Raw genomic sequence first — 14,517 nt, 5'->3', positions numbered from 1 at the left:
GCCTGTTTTATACATCTTAAAACAAGATCATAAAAGCCAGATGTACAAAGTGGTTTCATTCTCAACTTCTTTTTTTTTTTGAGATGGAGTTTCACTCTTGTTGCCCAGGCTGGAGTATAGTGGCGCAATCTTGGCTCACTGCAACCTCCGCCTCCTGGGTTCAAGTGATTCTCCAGCCTCAGCCTCCAGAGTAGCTGGGATTACAGGCGCCCACCACCACACCCGGCTAATTTTTTCTATTTTTAGTAGAGACAGGGTTTTACCATATTGACCACGCTGCTCTCAAACTCCTGATTTCAGGCAATCCTCCCACCTTGGACTCCCAGAGTGCTGGGATTACAGGCGTGAGACACCGTGCTCGGCTTCATTCTCAACTTTCTATAAAGCCAAGTTTATTTATTTTTTGAAGCCAAATTTAATATCTGCCTCACTACTAAGAGGCTGTGGCTTCAAGGTAAAATGCAAGTTTGAAAAAAGGTTTGATTATTGAAAAAAGCAGTGTATATTCAGAACAAGAGAATAATCTAACTTGAAATATGATTATTCCACAGTGATAAAGTTTGTTAGAAGATGATGTGGGGGACCCTGGGCATTCATGAATTAGCATTCGCAGTTCCAGAAAATTCTCCCCAAAGCAGTTACAACCAGCACATAAGAACAGTACCATAAATATCAAAATCCCACATTTCACAGCTCATCTGAATAAATATGTAAACCATAGCTGACGTAGAACGAAACACCACCTGAAATAAACAAAAACACAATTGTATTAAAAAGCAATGACATACAGAGTTTCAGTTCTATAAGATGAAAAAGTTCTGAAGATCTGCTTCACAACAGTATAAATGCTGTTAACACTACTGAACTATACACTTAAAAATGGTTAAGATGGTAAATTTTATGATGGGCTTTTTAACCACAATTTTTCTTTAAAGCAATGATAAAAGAATCTTGCGATGTTGGACTTCTTTTTTTCTTCTTTTTTGAGACAGGCTCTCACTCTTGCCACTCAGGCCGAAGTGCAGTGGCACAATCATGCTCACTGCAGCCTCAAGCTCCCAAGCTTAAACGACCCTCCCACTTCAGCCCCCCAAGTAGCTGGGACTATGAAAATGTACCACCGGGCCACAAATTTTTTTTTTTTTTGTAGAGATGGGTCTCCCTACGTTGCCCAGAGTGGTTTCAAACTCCTGGGCTCAAGCAGTCCTCCCACCTCTCCCTCCCAAAGTGTTGGCAGGGTCATGACTTGGGACTTCTAAAAGGAAGCTTCTTCCAAGCATTCTTTGTTTCATATGAATAGTTACTGAGCTCTTATTCTGAGCCCTGTTTCAGAGACAATGAGGATAAGATCTGGTCCCTGCTCTCTAGGAGCTTACAGTACAAGACAAAAACATTAGAACATATACAAAGGTTCTATGAAGGTTCACACAAGAAATGCAGGAGAAAGGGCAGATCTACCTGGGAAAGTTATGGAAATCTCATTACAGGCACAGAGCTTGGACTAAGATGTGCCAGACAACAAGCTGCCAGTCTGATAAATTATAATTCACATCGTACTTCCCCTATACTCAGACTGCCTCAAGGAGAAGCATATATGGCTTTCTGGCCATGTGTGCCATGCCACAGAGCCTTTCCTCCACAAGGCTCTAAAGAAGTTTAGAAGGAATGCAAAATGCCGACCTCTAACACTCCTTTAGTTTATCAGAGACCTGTTCCTTAAAGACTGAAGCTCCTAGCCAGCCACCGGGCTCACACCTGTAATCCCAGCACTTTGGGAGGCTTAGGTAGGTCAATCACCTGAGGACAGGAGTTTGAGACCAGCCTGACCAACACAGCGAAACCTGTCTATACTAAAAATACAACAATCAGCCAGGCATGGTGGCAGGCACCTGTAATCCCACCTAATCGGAGACTGAGGCCAGAGAATCGCTTCAACCCAGGAGGCAGAGGTTGCTATGGGCCGAGATCATGCCACTGCACTCCAGGCTGGGCAACAGAGTGAGACTTTGTCTCAAAAACTAACTAAATAAATAAAATTGTGCTTTTTTGATGGGTGTGGTGGCTTGTACCCGTAATTCCAGATACTGAAACAGGACTGCTAGAGCCCAGGAAGGAAGCCCTGGGTAACACAACAAGATTCCCATCTCAAAAATAATTAATTCATTAAATAGAAGACCTGAAAGTCTTATTTCTCTAATCGGATGATGAATCCTTGAGACAGGGGAGTCTGTCTAAAAGTTCACTCCACAAACATTTTAGAGACTACTAGGTACCAGGAGACATGACAGAGAACTTTGGCATTTAAAGGTAAAAGATGCAGTCCTTGCTCTGAGGGTGCTTATAGTCCAGCGACAAGGTACACAAGCAACCGTATCCACCGCAGTGTGGGAACTACTAATGAGTGTATAGATCCACCAGGCTGGAAGCACTTCCAGCAGAAGCCATGGAGGTACTTCCAGCCTGGTGTACCAGAAAGGCTTTCCCAACGCAGAGAAGCCTGAGACCAGAGTTGAGATCTAGAAGAGTGGCTTGTGAAGGGTAAAGGCAGGGACTAGGCACCCCAGGCTACAGAGGGCCGTATGTGCAAAGACATGGTGGCAAGAGAGAAGATGGCATGTTGGGGAACAATGAGTGGTTTGCGTGGCTAGGACACTAAGGGGCAGTGGGGAACAACACATGGGAAAAGTGATACAGAGACTCCAGACTCAACTGCCTCCCCTGATTCCTCTACTCAGATGTCCAACAGGCTTCTCCAAAATGGGGCTTCCTAATCCCCCCAACCTGCTTCTTCCCTGTCTTCCCCATTTTATTCATAAACGGCACCACCATCCACCTAGCTGTTCAGTCCTTCTCTTTCCTTCACTCCTCACATCCAATCTATGAGCAAGTTCTGTGGACCCTATCCAGAAATGTGTCTCATACCTACCCACATCCTTCCATTGTTATAGCTCTCACCTTAGTCCACACAACCATTTTCTTGTAGACCCCCTAACTCATTTATTTGCTTTTTACTCTTACCCCTGGAAACAACTCTCTACACCAGAGCCAGAAGGGCTGCGGCACTTAATGCTAAACGCCTATCCATTCTTCCCTTCTTCTGATTCTATTCTGGGAGGAAAGAGACCCAACCAAAAGACAAACCTTCCCAGCCTCCTTAGGAGTTACAAGTGACTAAAATGTGGCCAGGAAGATGTAAATGGAAGTGTTGTGTACATAAAGGAAGCTGACTTGGTGGGAAGGTACACCTCTCTCATCTCTCTTCCCTTCCTCTATCTTCTGCCTGATATATGGATGTGATTATAGCAGTTCTAGGTGGATCATGGAAGACCTATCCTGAGGATAAGAGAGTAAGAAGACACAAGGAGCCCTAGATCACCAACAATAGTGATGCTATCACACCAATCATGAATTACATACCCATGAATTTCTTTACATGAGAGAGAAAAGTTGGCCTTTGGCCACTACAGCCACTGTGATTTTGGGGGTTTTATTCAACAAAACCCAACTGAAATGAGTAATGATCTTTTAAAAGCATAATTCAGCCAGGTGCACTGGCTCATGTCTGTGATCTCAGCATTTTGGGAGAAGAAGGAGGACAGATCACAAGGTCAAGAGATTGAGAACATCCTGGCCAACATGGTGAAGCCCCATCTCTACTAAAAATACAAAAATTAGGCCAGGCGCGGGGGCTCATGCTTATAACCCCAGCACTTTGGGAGGCCAAAGCAGGTGGACTGCCTGAGGTCAGGAGTTCTAGACCTGTCTGGCCAACATGGTGAAACGCCATCTCTACTAAAAATACAAAAAATTAGCCAGGCGTGGTGGTGTGTGCCTGTAATCCCAGCTATTCGGGAGGCTGAGGCAGGGGAATTGCTTGAACCAGGGAGGCAGATGTTGCAGTGAGCCGAGATCACGCCACTGCACTCCAGCCTGGAAGACAGGGCGAGATGCCATCTCAAAATAAATAAATAAATAAATACAAAAATGAGCTGGGTGTTTAGCGTGCGCCTGTAGTCCCAGCTACTAAGGAGGCAGAGGCAGAGACAGAAGAATCGCTTGAATCTAGGAGGTGGAGGTTGCAGTGAGCCAATATCGCACTACTGCCCTCCGGCCTGGCTACAGAGCAAGACTGCATCTCAAAAAGGAAATAATAAATAAATATAAATAAAAACATAGTTCAAGTATCACTCCCCAACTTAAAACCCATCAATGGATTCTAATTCTCCTTAGAATAACTCTAAACTGGTTCCAACCACCTTGAAGACCCTGCATGGACTGGGTGGAACCTGCCTATCTCCTCAACAACATTGTTCTCCCTACCTGTCTGCAATACTTCCACCACACTGGCCTCCGAAAATTGTTTCCTCTGCCTAGAACGCTCTTCACCCCAACATTTATAAACTAGCTAAATTTCACCTTTCAGGTACCTTTGCAGGAAAGCAAAGGCACAATAATGGTGAGTACTCTGGCAATTAATTGGGTCATGTATAAATGTAAACACATTCTATGTAAAAAATAAGAAATTACAAAAATAAAGTTCACAGAGTGGTTTCCTCTAAGGGCACAAGAGGTCTCAACCAAGGGTGATTTTGTCCCTCAGGGGACATTTGGCAATGTCCGGAGAAATTCCTGGCTGTCATGACGTGTAGACTTGTAGGGTGAAGAGTGGTGGGCGACACTGGCGTCTACTGAGTAGAGGCCAGGGATATGGCTAAACATCCCACAGTGCACAGGACAAGTCTCACAACATATTAACATTTTGGGCCAGATAACTCTGTTCTAGAGGGCTGCTCTGGATATGTAGCATGTTTAGCAGGATTCTTGCTAGATGCCAATGGCACAACCCCTCAGTTGTGACAACCAAGTATGTCTTTAGAAATTGTCAAAAGACCCCTGAAGGAGGCAAAATCTCCCCTGCTTGAAAACCTCTGCTCTCGGGGAAGGCATGGAGATGGGAATGAGGAAAAGGAGACATACAGTTTTAACAGCACGGTTAACTTTCGTTGGAAAAGGTCTCTCTTCATATTTATGATGGGATCTTCCACTGGGTTTAACTTTTGCTATGTATGAGTGGGCATGGCATTCTGCAGGCCAGATACTCTATCTCTCTGACATTAAACAGATCCCTTCAGAAGAAAATGAAGATCAACTCCAAACTGGAGACATCCAACCGTAACACATTAGTTTCAGGAGACCTTGATAATATTACGAGTTCCATGTGGGCAAACAGTAGCAGTCAAGAGTTTATTAGATTTTTGCTTGTTTCTTTGTGGTTTTTGTTTTGTTTTGTTTTTGAGACAGGGTCTTGCTCTGTCGCCCAGGCTGCAGTGCAGTAATGCAATCACAATCCACTGCAGCTTCAAACTGCTGGGCTCAAGTAATCCTCCCACCTCAGCTTCCCCAGTAGCTGGGAACAGAGGCATCCATCACCATGCCTGGCTAATTTTTATACTGACGGGTCTCTCCATGTTGCCCAAGCTGGTCTTGAGCTCCTGGGATAAAGCAATCTGCCCAATTTGGCTTCCAATCCACCCTTGTTTTATTTTTTATTTTAAGACCTAGCCATAATGGTATGGGGAGATAAAACCAAAAACCCATTTTATAAATCTTACCCTGGTATCTTCACTGATGTAACCACACATGACCTTTTCATTCTTGACCCACAGCTCACCAGCCTGTGCTCTGAAAACATACACACACAGTTATTACAAGTCTTACATGAAACCAAGACATGCTGGGTACGGTAGCTCATGCCTGTAATCCCAGCACTTTGGGAAGCCGATACGGGCAAACCACCTGAGGTCAGGAGTTCAGGACCAGTCTGGCCAACATGGTCAAACTCCATCTCTATTAAAAATGCAAGCCAGGCACGGTGGCTCACGCCTGTAATCCCAGCACTTTGGGAGGCCGGGGCAGGTGGATCACGAGGTCAAGAGATCGAGACCATCCTGGTCAACATGGTGAAACCCCGTCTCTACTAAAAATACAAAAAATCAGCTGGGCATGGTGGCATGTGCCTGTAATCCCAGCTACTCAGGAGGCTGAGGCAGGAGAATTGCCTGAACCCAGGAGGCGGAGGTTGCGGTGAGCCGAGATTGCACCATTGCACTCCATCCTGGGTAACGAGCGAAACTTCGTCTCAAAAAAAAAAAAAAGCAAATTTTAGTTTTTACCGGGCATGGTGGCATATGCCTATAGTCCCAACTACTCAGGAGGCTGAAGCAGGAGAATCGCTTGAGCCCAGGAGGAGGCGGTTGTAGCAAGCCGAGCCTGGGCAACAGAGTGGGACTCCGTCTCAAAAAATAAAAATAAAACAAACCAAAAAGAAATAGGGGCAACTTCAGGTGGCTCTGCTATTTATACTCAAATGACCTGACTGGTTACAGATTTCTAAAAAGAGCTCTATGAACAGACTGTCCAATATAAAGAACTCTCATATTATACTGAACATGAACAGGAGCTCTTAATCTGGAAGTCCACATATAGGTCTAAAGAAGGGCTTGTGGGCCAGATGAACCCTCTGAAATGATGCAAATTTTTCTGGGCAGAGAAACTATAGCTTTGGTAGAATCTCAATAGGGTCTATGTTACATAAAAAGTTAAGAAGTACTGATGAGCAATTTTGCTAATCCTAGGTTTTATACAATGAATTTCAATAGAGACAAAAGTCCATCTTCGTATCAGGATTAGAACACAAGCAGACGGCCGGGCGCGGTGGCTCACACCTGTAAACCCAGCACTTTGGGAGGCTGAGGTGGGAGGATCACAGGGTCAAGAGATCGAGATCATCCTGGCCAACATGGTGAAACCCCATCTCTACTAAAAATACAAAAAAAATTAGCTGGGCATGGTGGCACACGCCTTTGGTCCCAGCTACTCGGAAGGCTGAGGCAGAAGAATCGCTTGAACCCAGGAGGCAGAGGTTGCAGTGAGCCGAGATTGCGCCACTGCACTCCAGCCTGGTGACAGAGCAAGACTCCATCTCAAAAAAAAAAAAAAAAAACCACAAGCAGACTGAAGGCATAAAAAAGGTTCAGGGTCCCCATTCAATGGAGACCACTCTGCTTTTAAAAAAAAAAAAAAAGAAAGAAAGAAATTAGGGCCAAGTGCAGTTACTCATGCCTGTAATCCCAGAACTTTGAAAGGCCGAGGTGGGTGGATCACCTGAGGTCATGAGTTGGAGACCAGCCTCGCCAACATGGCGAAACCCCGTCTCTACTAAAAATACAAAAATTAGCTGGGCATGGTGACATGCATCTATAGTCCCAGCTACTTAGGGAGGCTGAGGCAAGAAAATTGTTTGAACCCAGGAGGCGGGAGTGAGCTGAGATCACGCCATTGCACTCCAGCTTAGGCAACAGAGCGAGACTTCATCTCAAAAAAAAAAAAAAAAAATTAATGGTAACTTGGCATTACATGTTTTGGGATTGATGTATTTTTCTCCATGCATTTTTGAGGGCAAGAAGTGGATAGTATAAGGCCAGGTGCAGTGGCTTATGCCTGTAATCCCAGCACTTTCGAAGGCCAAGGCAGCTGGATCATGAGGTCAGGAGTTCAAGACCAGCCTGGCCATTTCTACTAAAAATGCTAAAAATTAAACAGGCATGGTGGTGGGTGCCTATAATCCTAACTACTCCAGAAGCTAAGCCAGGAGTATTGCTTGAACCTGGGAGGCGGAGGTTGCAGTAAGCCAAGATCATGCCACTGCACTCCAGCCTGGACAACAAAAGTAAAACTCTGTCTCAAAAAATAAAAATAAAGGCTGGGCGCAGTGGCTCACGCCTGTAATCCCAGAACTTTGGGAGGCCGAGGCGGGTGGATCACGAGGTCAAGAGATCGAGACCATCCTGGTCAACATGGTGAAACCCCGTCTCTACTAAAAATACAAAAAATTAGCTGGGCGTGGTGGTGTGTGCCTGTAATCCCAGCTACTCAGGAGGCTGAGAAAGGAGAATTGCCTGAACCCAGGAGGCGGAGGTTGCAGTGAGCTGACATCGGGCCACTGCACTCCAGCCTGGGTAACAAGAGCGAAGCTCCATCTCAAAAAAAAAATAATAAATAAAATAAAATAAAAATTAAAAAGAAGTGGATAGTATGGTAGAAAAGCATGGCTTTCAGACCTGACCAGCCTGGAGAGAAACTGGTCTAGGCAGAAATCCCAGCTGAGTATCACTTACTAGGTGAATGGCCATAGTAACTCACGAGGTTCAGTAGCATTATCTTTAAAAATGAGACAATGGGCCGGACATGGTGACTCATACCTATAACTGCAGCACTTTGGAAAGCCAAGGTTAGCAGATCACTTGAGCCCAGGAGTTTGAGACCAGCCTGGGCAACATAGTGAGACTCTGTCTCTATAAAACATACAAAAAATTAAGCAGGTGCGGTGGCACATGCCTGTAGTTCCAGCTACCCAGGAGGCTGAGGTAGGAGGATCACTTGGGCCTCAGAGGTCAAGGCTGTAGTGCGCTGTGATCAAACCACTGCACTCCAATCTGGGCAACAGAGTGAGACTGTCTCAAAAAACAAATAAACAAAAAAAGAAACAATGAAGCCTAAACCTTACAGAGCTGTTTTGAAAATTAAACCAGATAGGCTGGATGAGATGGCTCATGCCTATAATCCCAACACTTTGGGAGGACGAGGCGGGTAGATCACGAGGTCGGCAGTTCAAGACCAGCCTGCCAATATGGTGAAATCCATCTCTACTAAATATACAAAAATTAGCTGGGCATGGTGGTGGTATGCACCTATAGTCCTAGCTACTCGGGGGGCCAAGGCAGAAGCATTGCTTGAACCAGGAGGCAGAAGTTGCAGTGAGCCAAGATCGCACCACTGCACTCCAGCCTGGGCAACAGTGTGAGACTCCATCTCAAAAAAAACCAAAAACCCCAAAAAAGAAAAGTTGATGGGGAGCTTTATAATGATGGTCTACACTGCACCATGTGACCCCACTGATCAATCTTAGGTATAACCACCAGTGAGTTAATAAGACATAAATATGACTGCGTATACACGGTAAATTTCAGGAAACATACAGGTTGTTTCTGAGGAGAAGAATGTATATTTCATGAGACACCTCCCTGAACTATTTGAATGTTAATTATGTGTATAGTGTACTTTTTTTTTTTGAGACAGTCTCCCTCTGTCACCCAGGCTGGAGTGCAGTGGGGCATGATCATGTCTTACTGCAGCCTCGACCTCCCAGGGCTCAGGTCATCCTCCCACCTCATCCTCCTGAGTAGCTGGGACTACAGTGACACGCCACCATGCCGGTTTTTTTTTTTTTTTTGTAGACACTATTCACCATGTGGCCCAGGCTAGTCTTGAACTCCTGTGGCTCAAGGACACTCTGCCTACCTTGGTCTCTCAAAATGCTGGGATTACAGGTGTGAGCCCCTATGCCTGAAACACCTTCTGCTTTTTTTTTTTTTTTTTTTTTTAGGGAGGGGTTTTGTTCTGTCACCTAGGCTGGAGTACAGTGGTGTGATCCCAACTCACTGCAGCCTCTACCTGCCGGGCTCAGGTGGTCCTCCCAACTCTCAACCTCCCAAGTAGCTGAACTACAAGGTGCATGCCACTACAACCAGCTAATTTTTGTATTTTTTGTAGAAACAGTCTCACTATGTTGCCCAGGCTGGTCTTGAACTCCTGGGCTAAAGCAATAATCTAACCACCTCTGCATCCCAAAGTGTTGGGATTACAAGCATGAGCCACATACCCAGCCACTTTTTTAAAAGGGATTTCAAAAAGTCCCTTTATTCACAAACTAAAATATAGAAATAGTTTTAGTAAAGAGTACAGTAGTATAGTTAAAAAGGTAACCAATGTGCCAGTCATTTTATGTGTCTAAGCCCATTTCCTAATTTGTAAAATGAGAAGGTATGATTCGACATGTTCATCTAGGGTTTTTCCAGTTCTAAAATTATGAGTCTCTATCTCCTTTTTTTTTTTTCTACTTCCTTTTTTACAGAAGGCCAGGTGGCTTCAGCAACTTCTTCCATTAAGTCTCAAGCTACTATCATGCATTTTGTTGTTTGTTTGAGCTACAACAATCTAACATTTTATACTTTTATGCATTTTACTATACAGACATCTATATGCCTCAATTGCTTTATGTGGCACAGTTACTGCACAGATAAGGAAAGAGTGATGTGATATCTACCTGATGCCAGCAAACTCCACCTTCTGGGTGATATAGGCACATGTGCTGACCTAAGAGGCGGGGGAGACAGAGGAAGGGAGAGAGGCAGGGAGAGAGAGAAAGAGAGAGAGTGATTAACATACTAAGGCCATGAAAAATAACAAACAAGAACTCCTAGCTTTCTAATTTCTTCTACCCACCCAAAGTTCAACTAACTTGTGAGTAATAGATTTACCCAACAGGAAAACCTGCTAGGGCAGGTATGACAGTGGGTGCTTAAAGAGTTTGGCAACTATAGATAATAGGAAAGACCAGGTGGATAATAAATGACCAGCTTTACAAATATACTTATCTTTGTGTATGTTTACATATATATCAACATTTACATTTACATACTCATTTAAATATTGTTGTTTCTCATTTTATCCCTCACTTTAGAAAACAGAACCCTCACCAAATAAAAAAATCGAGCAGTTTTTTTCCCTGAAAATACACTGTATGGAAATTCTACCTATAATTTGTTGTTTCATAATATGCAAAAACTTCACTTCTTTTGATTAGTGTCAATATTGAAAAAAAAAAAGTCCAATGAGAAATTTCAGAACCAGTTCACAATTCTGATGACTAAACTTTACAAGTAAAAATGTTCGGCCGGGCGCGGTGGCTCACGCCTGTAATCCCAGCACTTTGGGAGGCCGAGGCGGGTGGATCACGAGGTCAAGAGATCGAGACCATCCTGGTCAACATGGTGAAACCCCGTCTCTACTAATACTACAAAAAATTAGCTGGGCATGGTGGTGTGTGCCTGTAATCCCAGCTGCTCAGGAGGCTGAGGCAGGAGAATTGCCTGAACCCAGGAGGCAGAGGTTGCGGTGAGCCGAGATCGCGCCATTGCACTCCAGCCTGGGTAACAAGAGCGAAACTCCATCTCAAAAAACAAAAACAAACAAACAAAAAAAACGTTCATAAAAAAATTAATAAATATGGGTACAGTGTATACAGCTTGGATGATAGGTACACCAAAAGAACTTACTCATAGAAAAGAAATTAAAAAAAAAAAAACTTACTCATGTAACCAAACACCACCTGTTTTCTAATAACCTATGGAATAAAAGAACATTTAAAGAAAAAGAAAAAAAACAATTAAAATAAAAATGTTTTTATTTAAAAAAATGGGCCAGGCACTGTGGCTCATGCCCATAATCCTAACACTTTGGGAGGCTGAAGCGGGCAGATCACCTGAGGTCAGGAGTTTGAGACCAGCCTAGCTAACATGGTAAAACCAGACTCTACTAAAAATACAAAAAAATTTAGCAGGGTGCAGTGGTGGGCGCCTATAATGCCAGCTATTCAGGAGGCTGAGGCAGGAGAATCCCTTGAACTCGGGGAACCGGGGTTGCAGTGAGCAAGAATTACACCACTTCACTCCATCCTGGAGTGAAGTGAAACTCCAGTGAAACTTCAAAAGAGCGAAACTCTGTCTCGGAAAAAAAATAAAAAAAAAAAAAACAATGAATACAGGAGGAAAATGGGAGGAGGTACAAGCAAAAAGCAGTGTGATTTGGAAGAAACAGGACTGGGGTTCTGGCCAAGGGTCAACTTGCTATCTAGCCTTGGGTAACTACCTAACTTCTCAATCTCAGTTTCTACCTCTATAAATTAGGGATAAAAAATACCTGTCCAAGGCCGGGCGCGGTGGCTCACGCCTGTAATCCCAGCACTTTGGGAGGCCGAGGCGGGTGGATCACGAGGTCAAGAGATCGAGACCATCATGGTCAACATGGTGAAACCCCATCTCTACTAAAAATACAAAAACATTAGCTGGGCATGGTGGCGCGTGCCTGTAATCCCAGCTACTCAGGAGGCTGAGGCAGGAGAATTGCCTGAACCCAGGAGGCGGAGGTTGCGGTGAGCCGAGATCGCGCCATTGCACTCCAGCCTGGGTAACAAGAGTGAAACTCCGTCTCAAAAAAAAAAAAAAAAAAAAAAACTGTCCATGAAGAGGAGATATGAGGAGCAAATGGGATCAAGTGAAAACCTGAAAACTAAGGCTCTATTCAAATGTAAAATACAGTATAATTTCCTATCTAAACCAAAAATGCTTAGTAAAAATCTGTAACAGTAAACAAAAGATTTTAAAAAAAATGAAAAGAGAATGGAAGAACACACAAGATATTTACAATAATTGTCTGTAGATGCTGAAATCAGAAATGATTTTATATTCTTCTCCTATAATAAACAGGGATTATTCACATAATGGAAAAGTAACAGACTTTCAAAAAAATCACATCTTACCAAACTTTTCTTTAGTCGCCACATATCCCCACGGCCAATATACTGATCCTTAAAAGTTAACTCCACTAGGTCAAGGGTCACATCCTAAAAGGAATAATCAAATAATATATCTGGCATCACTTTGCCACACTTTATAGTCGTAAGATAATACCCACTTATCACGGAAAAAAACTTTATGGAAAAAAAAAACCTACTAAAAGATCAGTAGCAGAACTCTGACTCGTCTCAAACCCCTGACCTCAAGTGATCCACCCACCTTGGCCTCCTAAAGTACTGGGATTACAGGCATGAGCTACCACCTACCACCTACATATTTATTTTTATAAGACAAAGTCTCATGCTGTTGCCCAGGATGACGTGCAGTAGTGCAACCATAGCTCACTACAGCCTCAACCTCCTAGGCTCAGGTAATCCTCCAGCCTCAGCCTCCAGAGTAGTTGGGACTACAGGCACATGCTAACACTCCCAGCTAATCTTTTAGAAAAGTTTTAGTAGGCCGGGCGCGGTGGTTCAAGCCTGTAATCCCAGCACTTTGGGAGGCCGAGGCGGGTGGATCACGAGGTCAAGAGATCAAGACCATCCTGGTCAACATGGTGAAACCCCGTCTCTACTAAAAATACAAAAAAAACTTTAGCTGGGCATGGTGGCGCGTGCCTGTAATCCCAGCTACTGAGGAGGTTGAGGCAGGAGAATTGCCTGAACCCAGGAGGCGGAGGTTGCGGTGAGCCGAGATCGCGCCATTGCACTCCAGCCTGGGTAACAAGAGTGAAACTCCGTCTCAAAAAAAAAAAAAGAAAAGTTTTAGTAGGCAGGGTGCAGTGGCTCCTGCCTATAATCCCAGCACTTTGGGAGGCCAAAGAGGAGGCAGAATCACCTGGGGTCAGGAATTCAAGACCAGCCTGGCCAACACGGTAAAACTCTGTCTCTACAAAAGTACAAAAATGAGCCATGTGTGGTGGTGTACACCTGTAATCCCAACTACTCAGGAGGCTGAGGCAGCATAATCACTTGAGCCCTGGAAAGGGAGGTTGCAGTGAGCTGAGAATGCACCACTGAACTCTAGCCTGGGCAACAGAGTGAGACTCCATCTCACAACAAAAAGAATAGTTCTAGTAAAGACAAGGTCTAGCTATGCTTCTCAGGATGGTCTTGAACTCCTGGCCTCAAGTGATCCTCCTGTCTCAGCCTCCCAACATACTGGCAGGCCACACAATTTAATAGTCTAACACTACACTTAAGTAACCCATTATTTCCTTAGTAATCTAACCTTGAGGAAGGGTGCTAATCATTCCAAAAAGATATTCAAGTCCAAAACAAAGACATACCTTAGGGTCTACAACATTAACATAGACATCTTGGTAAGGTCTTAGCCGGAACACTTGAGTCACAGTCTGGTCCACACTGATAGTTTCTAAAACAGAAATAATATCTGGCTCAGATAACACATTCTGAAAATGCAGGTCAATATATTCTAATCTATAAATATTCGGAGAGTAAGCAACGCAATTGATCAACTGACATGGGCAACACAGGCTCTTCCTTTCAGGAGCTTAGAATTTAAACAATTCTCTGCTTTTAAGGTGAAATAAGACCAGAGGCTAAGCAATCAACAAAAAGGGATAGAAAAAGGGAGGAGGCCGGGCGCGGTGGCTCACACCTGTAATCCCAGAATTTTGGGAGGCCGAGGCAGGTGGATCACAAGGTCAAGAGATAGAGACCACCCTGGTCAACACAGTGAAACCCTGTCTCTATTAAAAATACAAAACAGCCGGGCGCGGTGGCTCAAGCCTGTAATCCCAGCACATTGGGAGGCCGAGGCGGGTGGATCACGAGGTCAAGAGATCGAGACCATCCTGGTCAACATGGTGAAACCCCGTCTCTACTAAAAATACAAAACATTAGCAGGGCATGGTGGCGCGTGCCTGTAATCCCAGCTACTCAGGAGGCTGGGGCAGAAGAATTGCCTGAACCCAGGAGGCGGAGGTTGCGGTGAGCCAACATTGTGCCATTGCACTCCAGCCTGGGTAACAAGGGCGAAGCTCTGTCTCAAAGAAAAAAAAAAGAAAGAAAAAGGGAGA

At 44.3% G+C, this 14,517-nt stretch overlaps 1 protein-coding gene across 25 annotated transcripts in view; it reads right to left on the bottom strand.

Moving 5' to 3' along the window:
- Positions 1 to 14,517, bottom strand: part of DEPDC5 (DEP domain containing 5, GATOR1 subcomplex subunit) — a 165,925-nt gene that overhangs the window by 142,193 nt on the left and 9,215 nt on the right. For 23 of the 25 annotated variants that reach the window (XR_004262222.1, XR_004262223.1, XM_032256541.1 and 20 more), the window contains exons 5-9: positions 13,765 to 13,850; positions 12,440 to 12,523; positions 10,166 to 10,215; positions 5,613 to 5,682; positions 665 to 743 (exon numbers count right to left, since the gene is read on the bottom strand). Coding sequence is in view for 23 of the 25 variants with exons in the window: in XM_032256541.1 (XP_032112432.1) it covers positions 665 to 743; positions 5,613 to 5,682; positions 10,166 to 10,215; positions 12,440 to 12,523; positions 13,765 to 13,850 (369 nt within the window). In the remaining 2 variants the exon portion in view is untranslated. The remainder of the gene's footprint in view (positions 1 to 664; positions 744 to 5,612; positions 5,683 to 10,165; positions 10,216 to 12,439; positions 12,524 to 13,764; positions 13,851 to 14,517) is intronic. The other 2 variants (XM_032256553.1, XM_032256554.1) reach the window with 1 other exon arrangement.

This window comes from Sapajus apella, unplaced genomic scaffold (assembly GCF_009761245.1).
Source record: "Sapajus apella isolate SASKATOON/1434 unplaced genomic scaffold, GSC_monkey_1.0 scaffold95, whole genome shotgun sequence".
NCBI lineage: Eukaryota > Metazoa > Chordata > Mammalia > Primates > Cebidae > Sapajus > Sapajus apella.
Note: the sequence above shows the minus strand (reverse complement) of the source record. Positions and strands in the feature narration are given on the sequence as shown.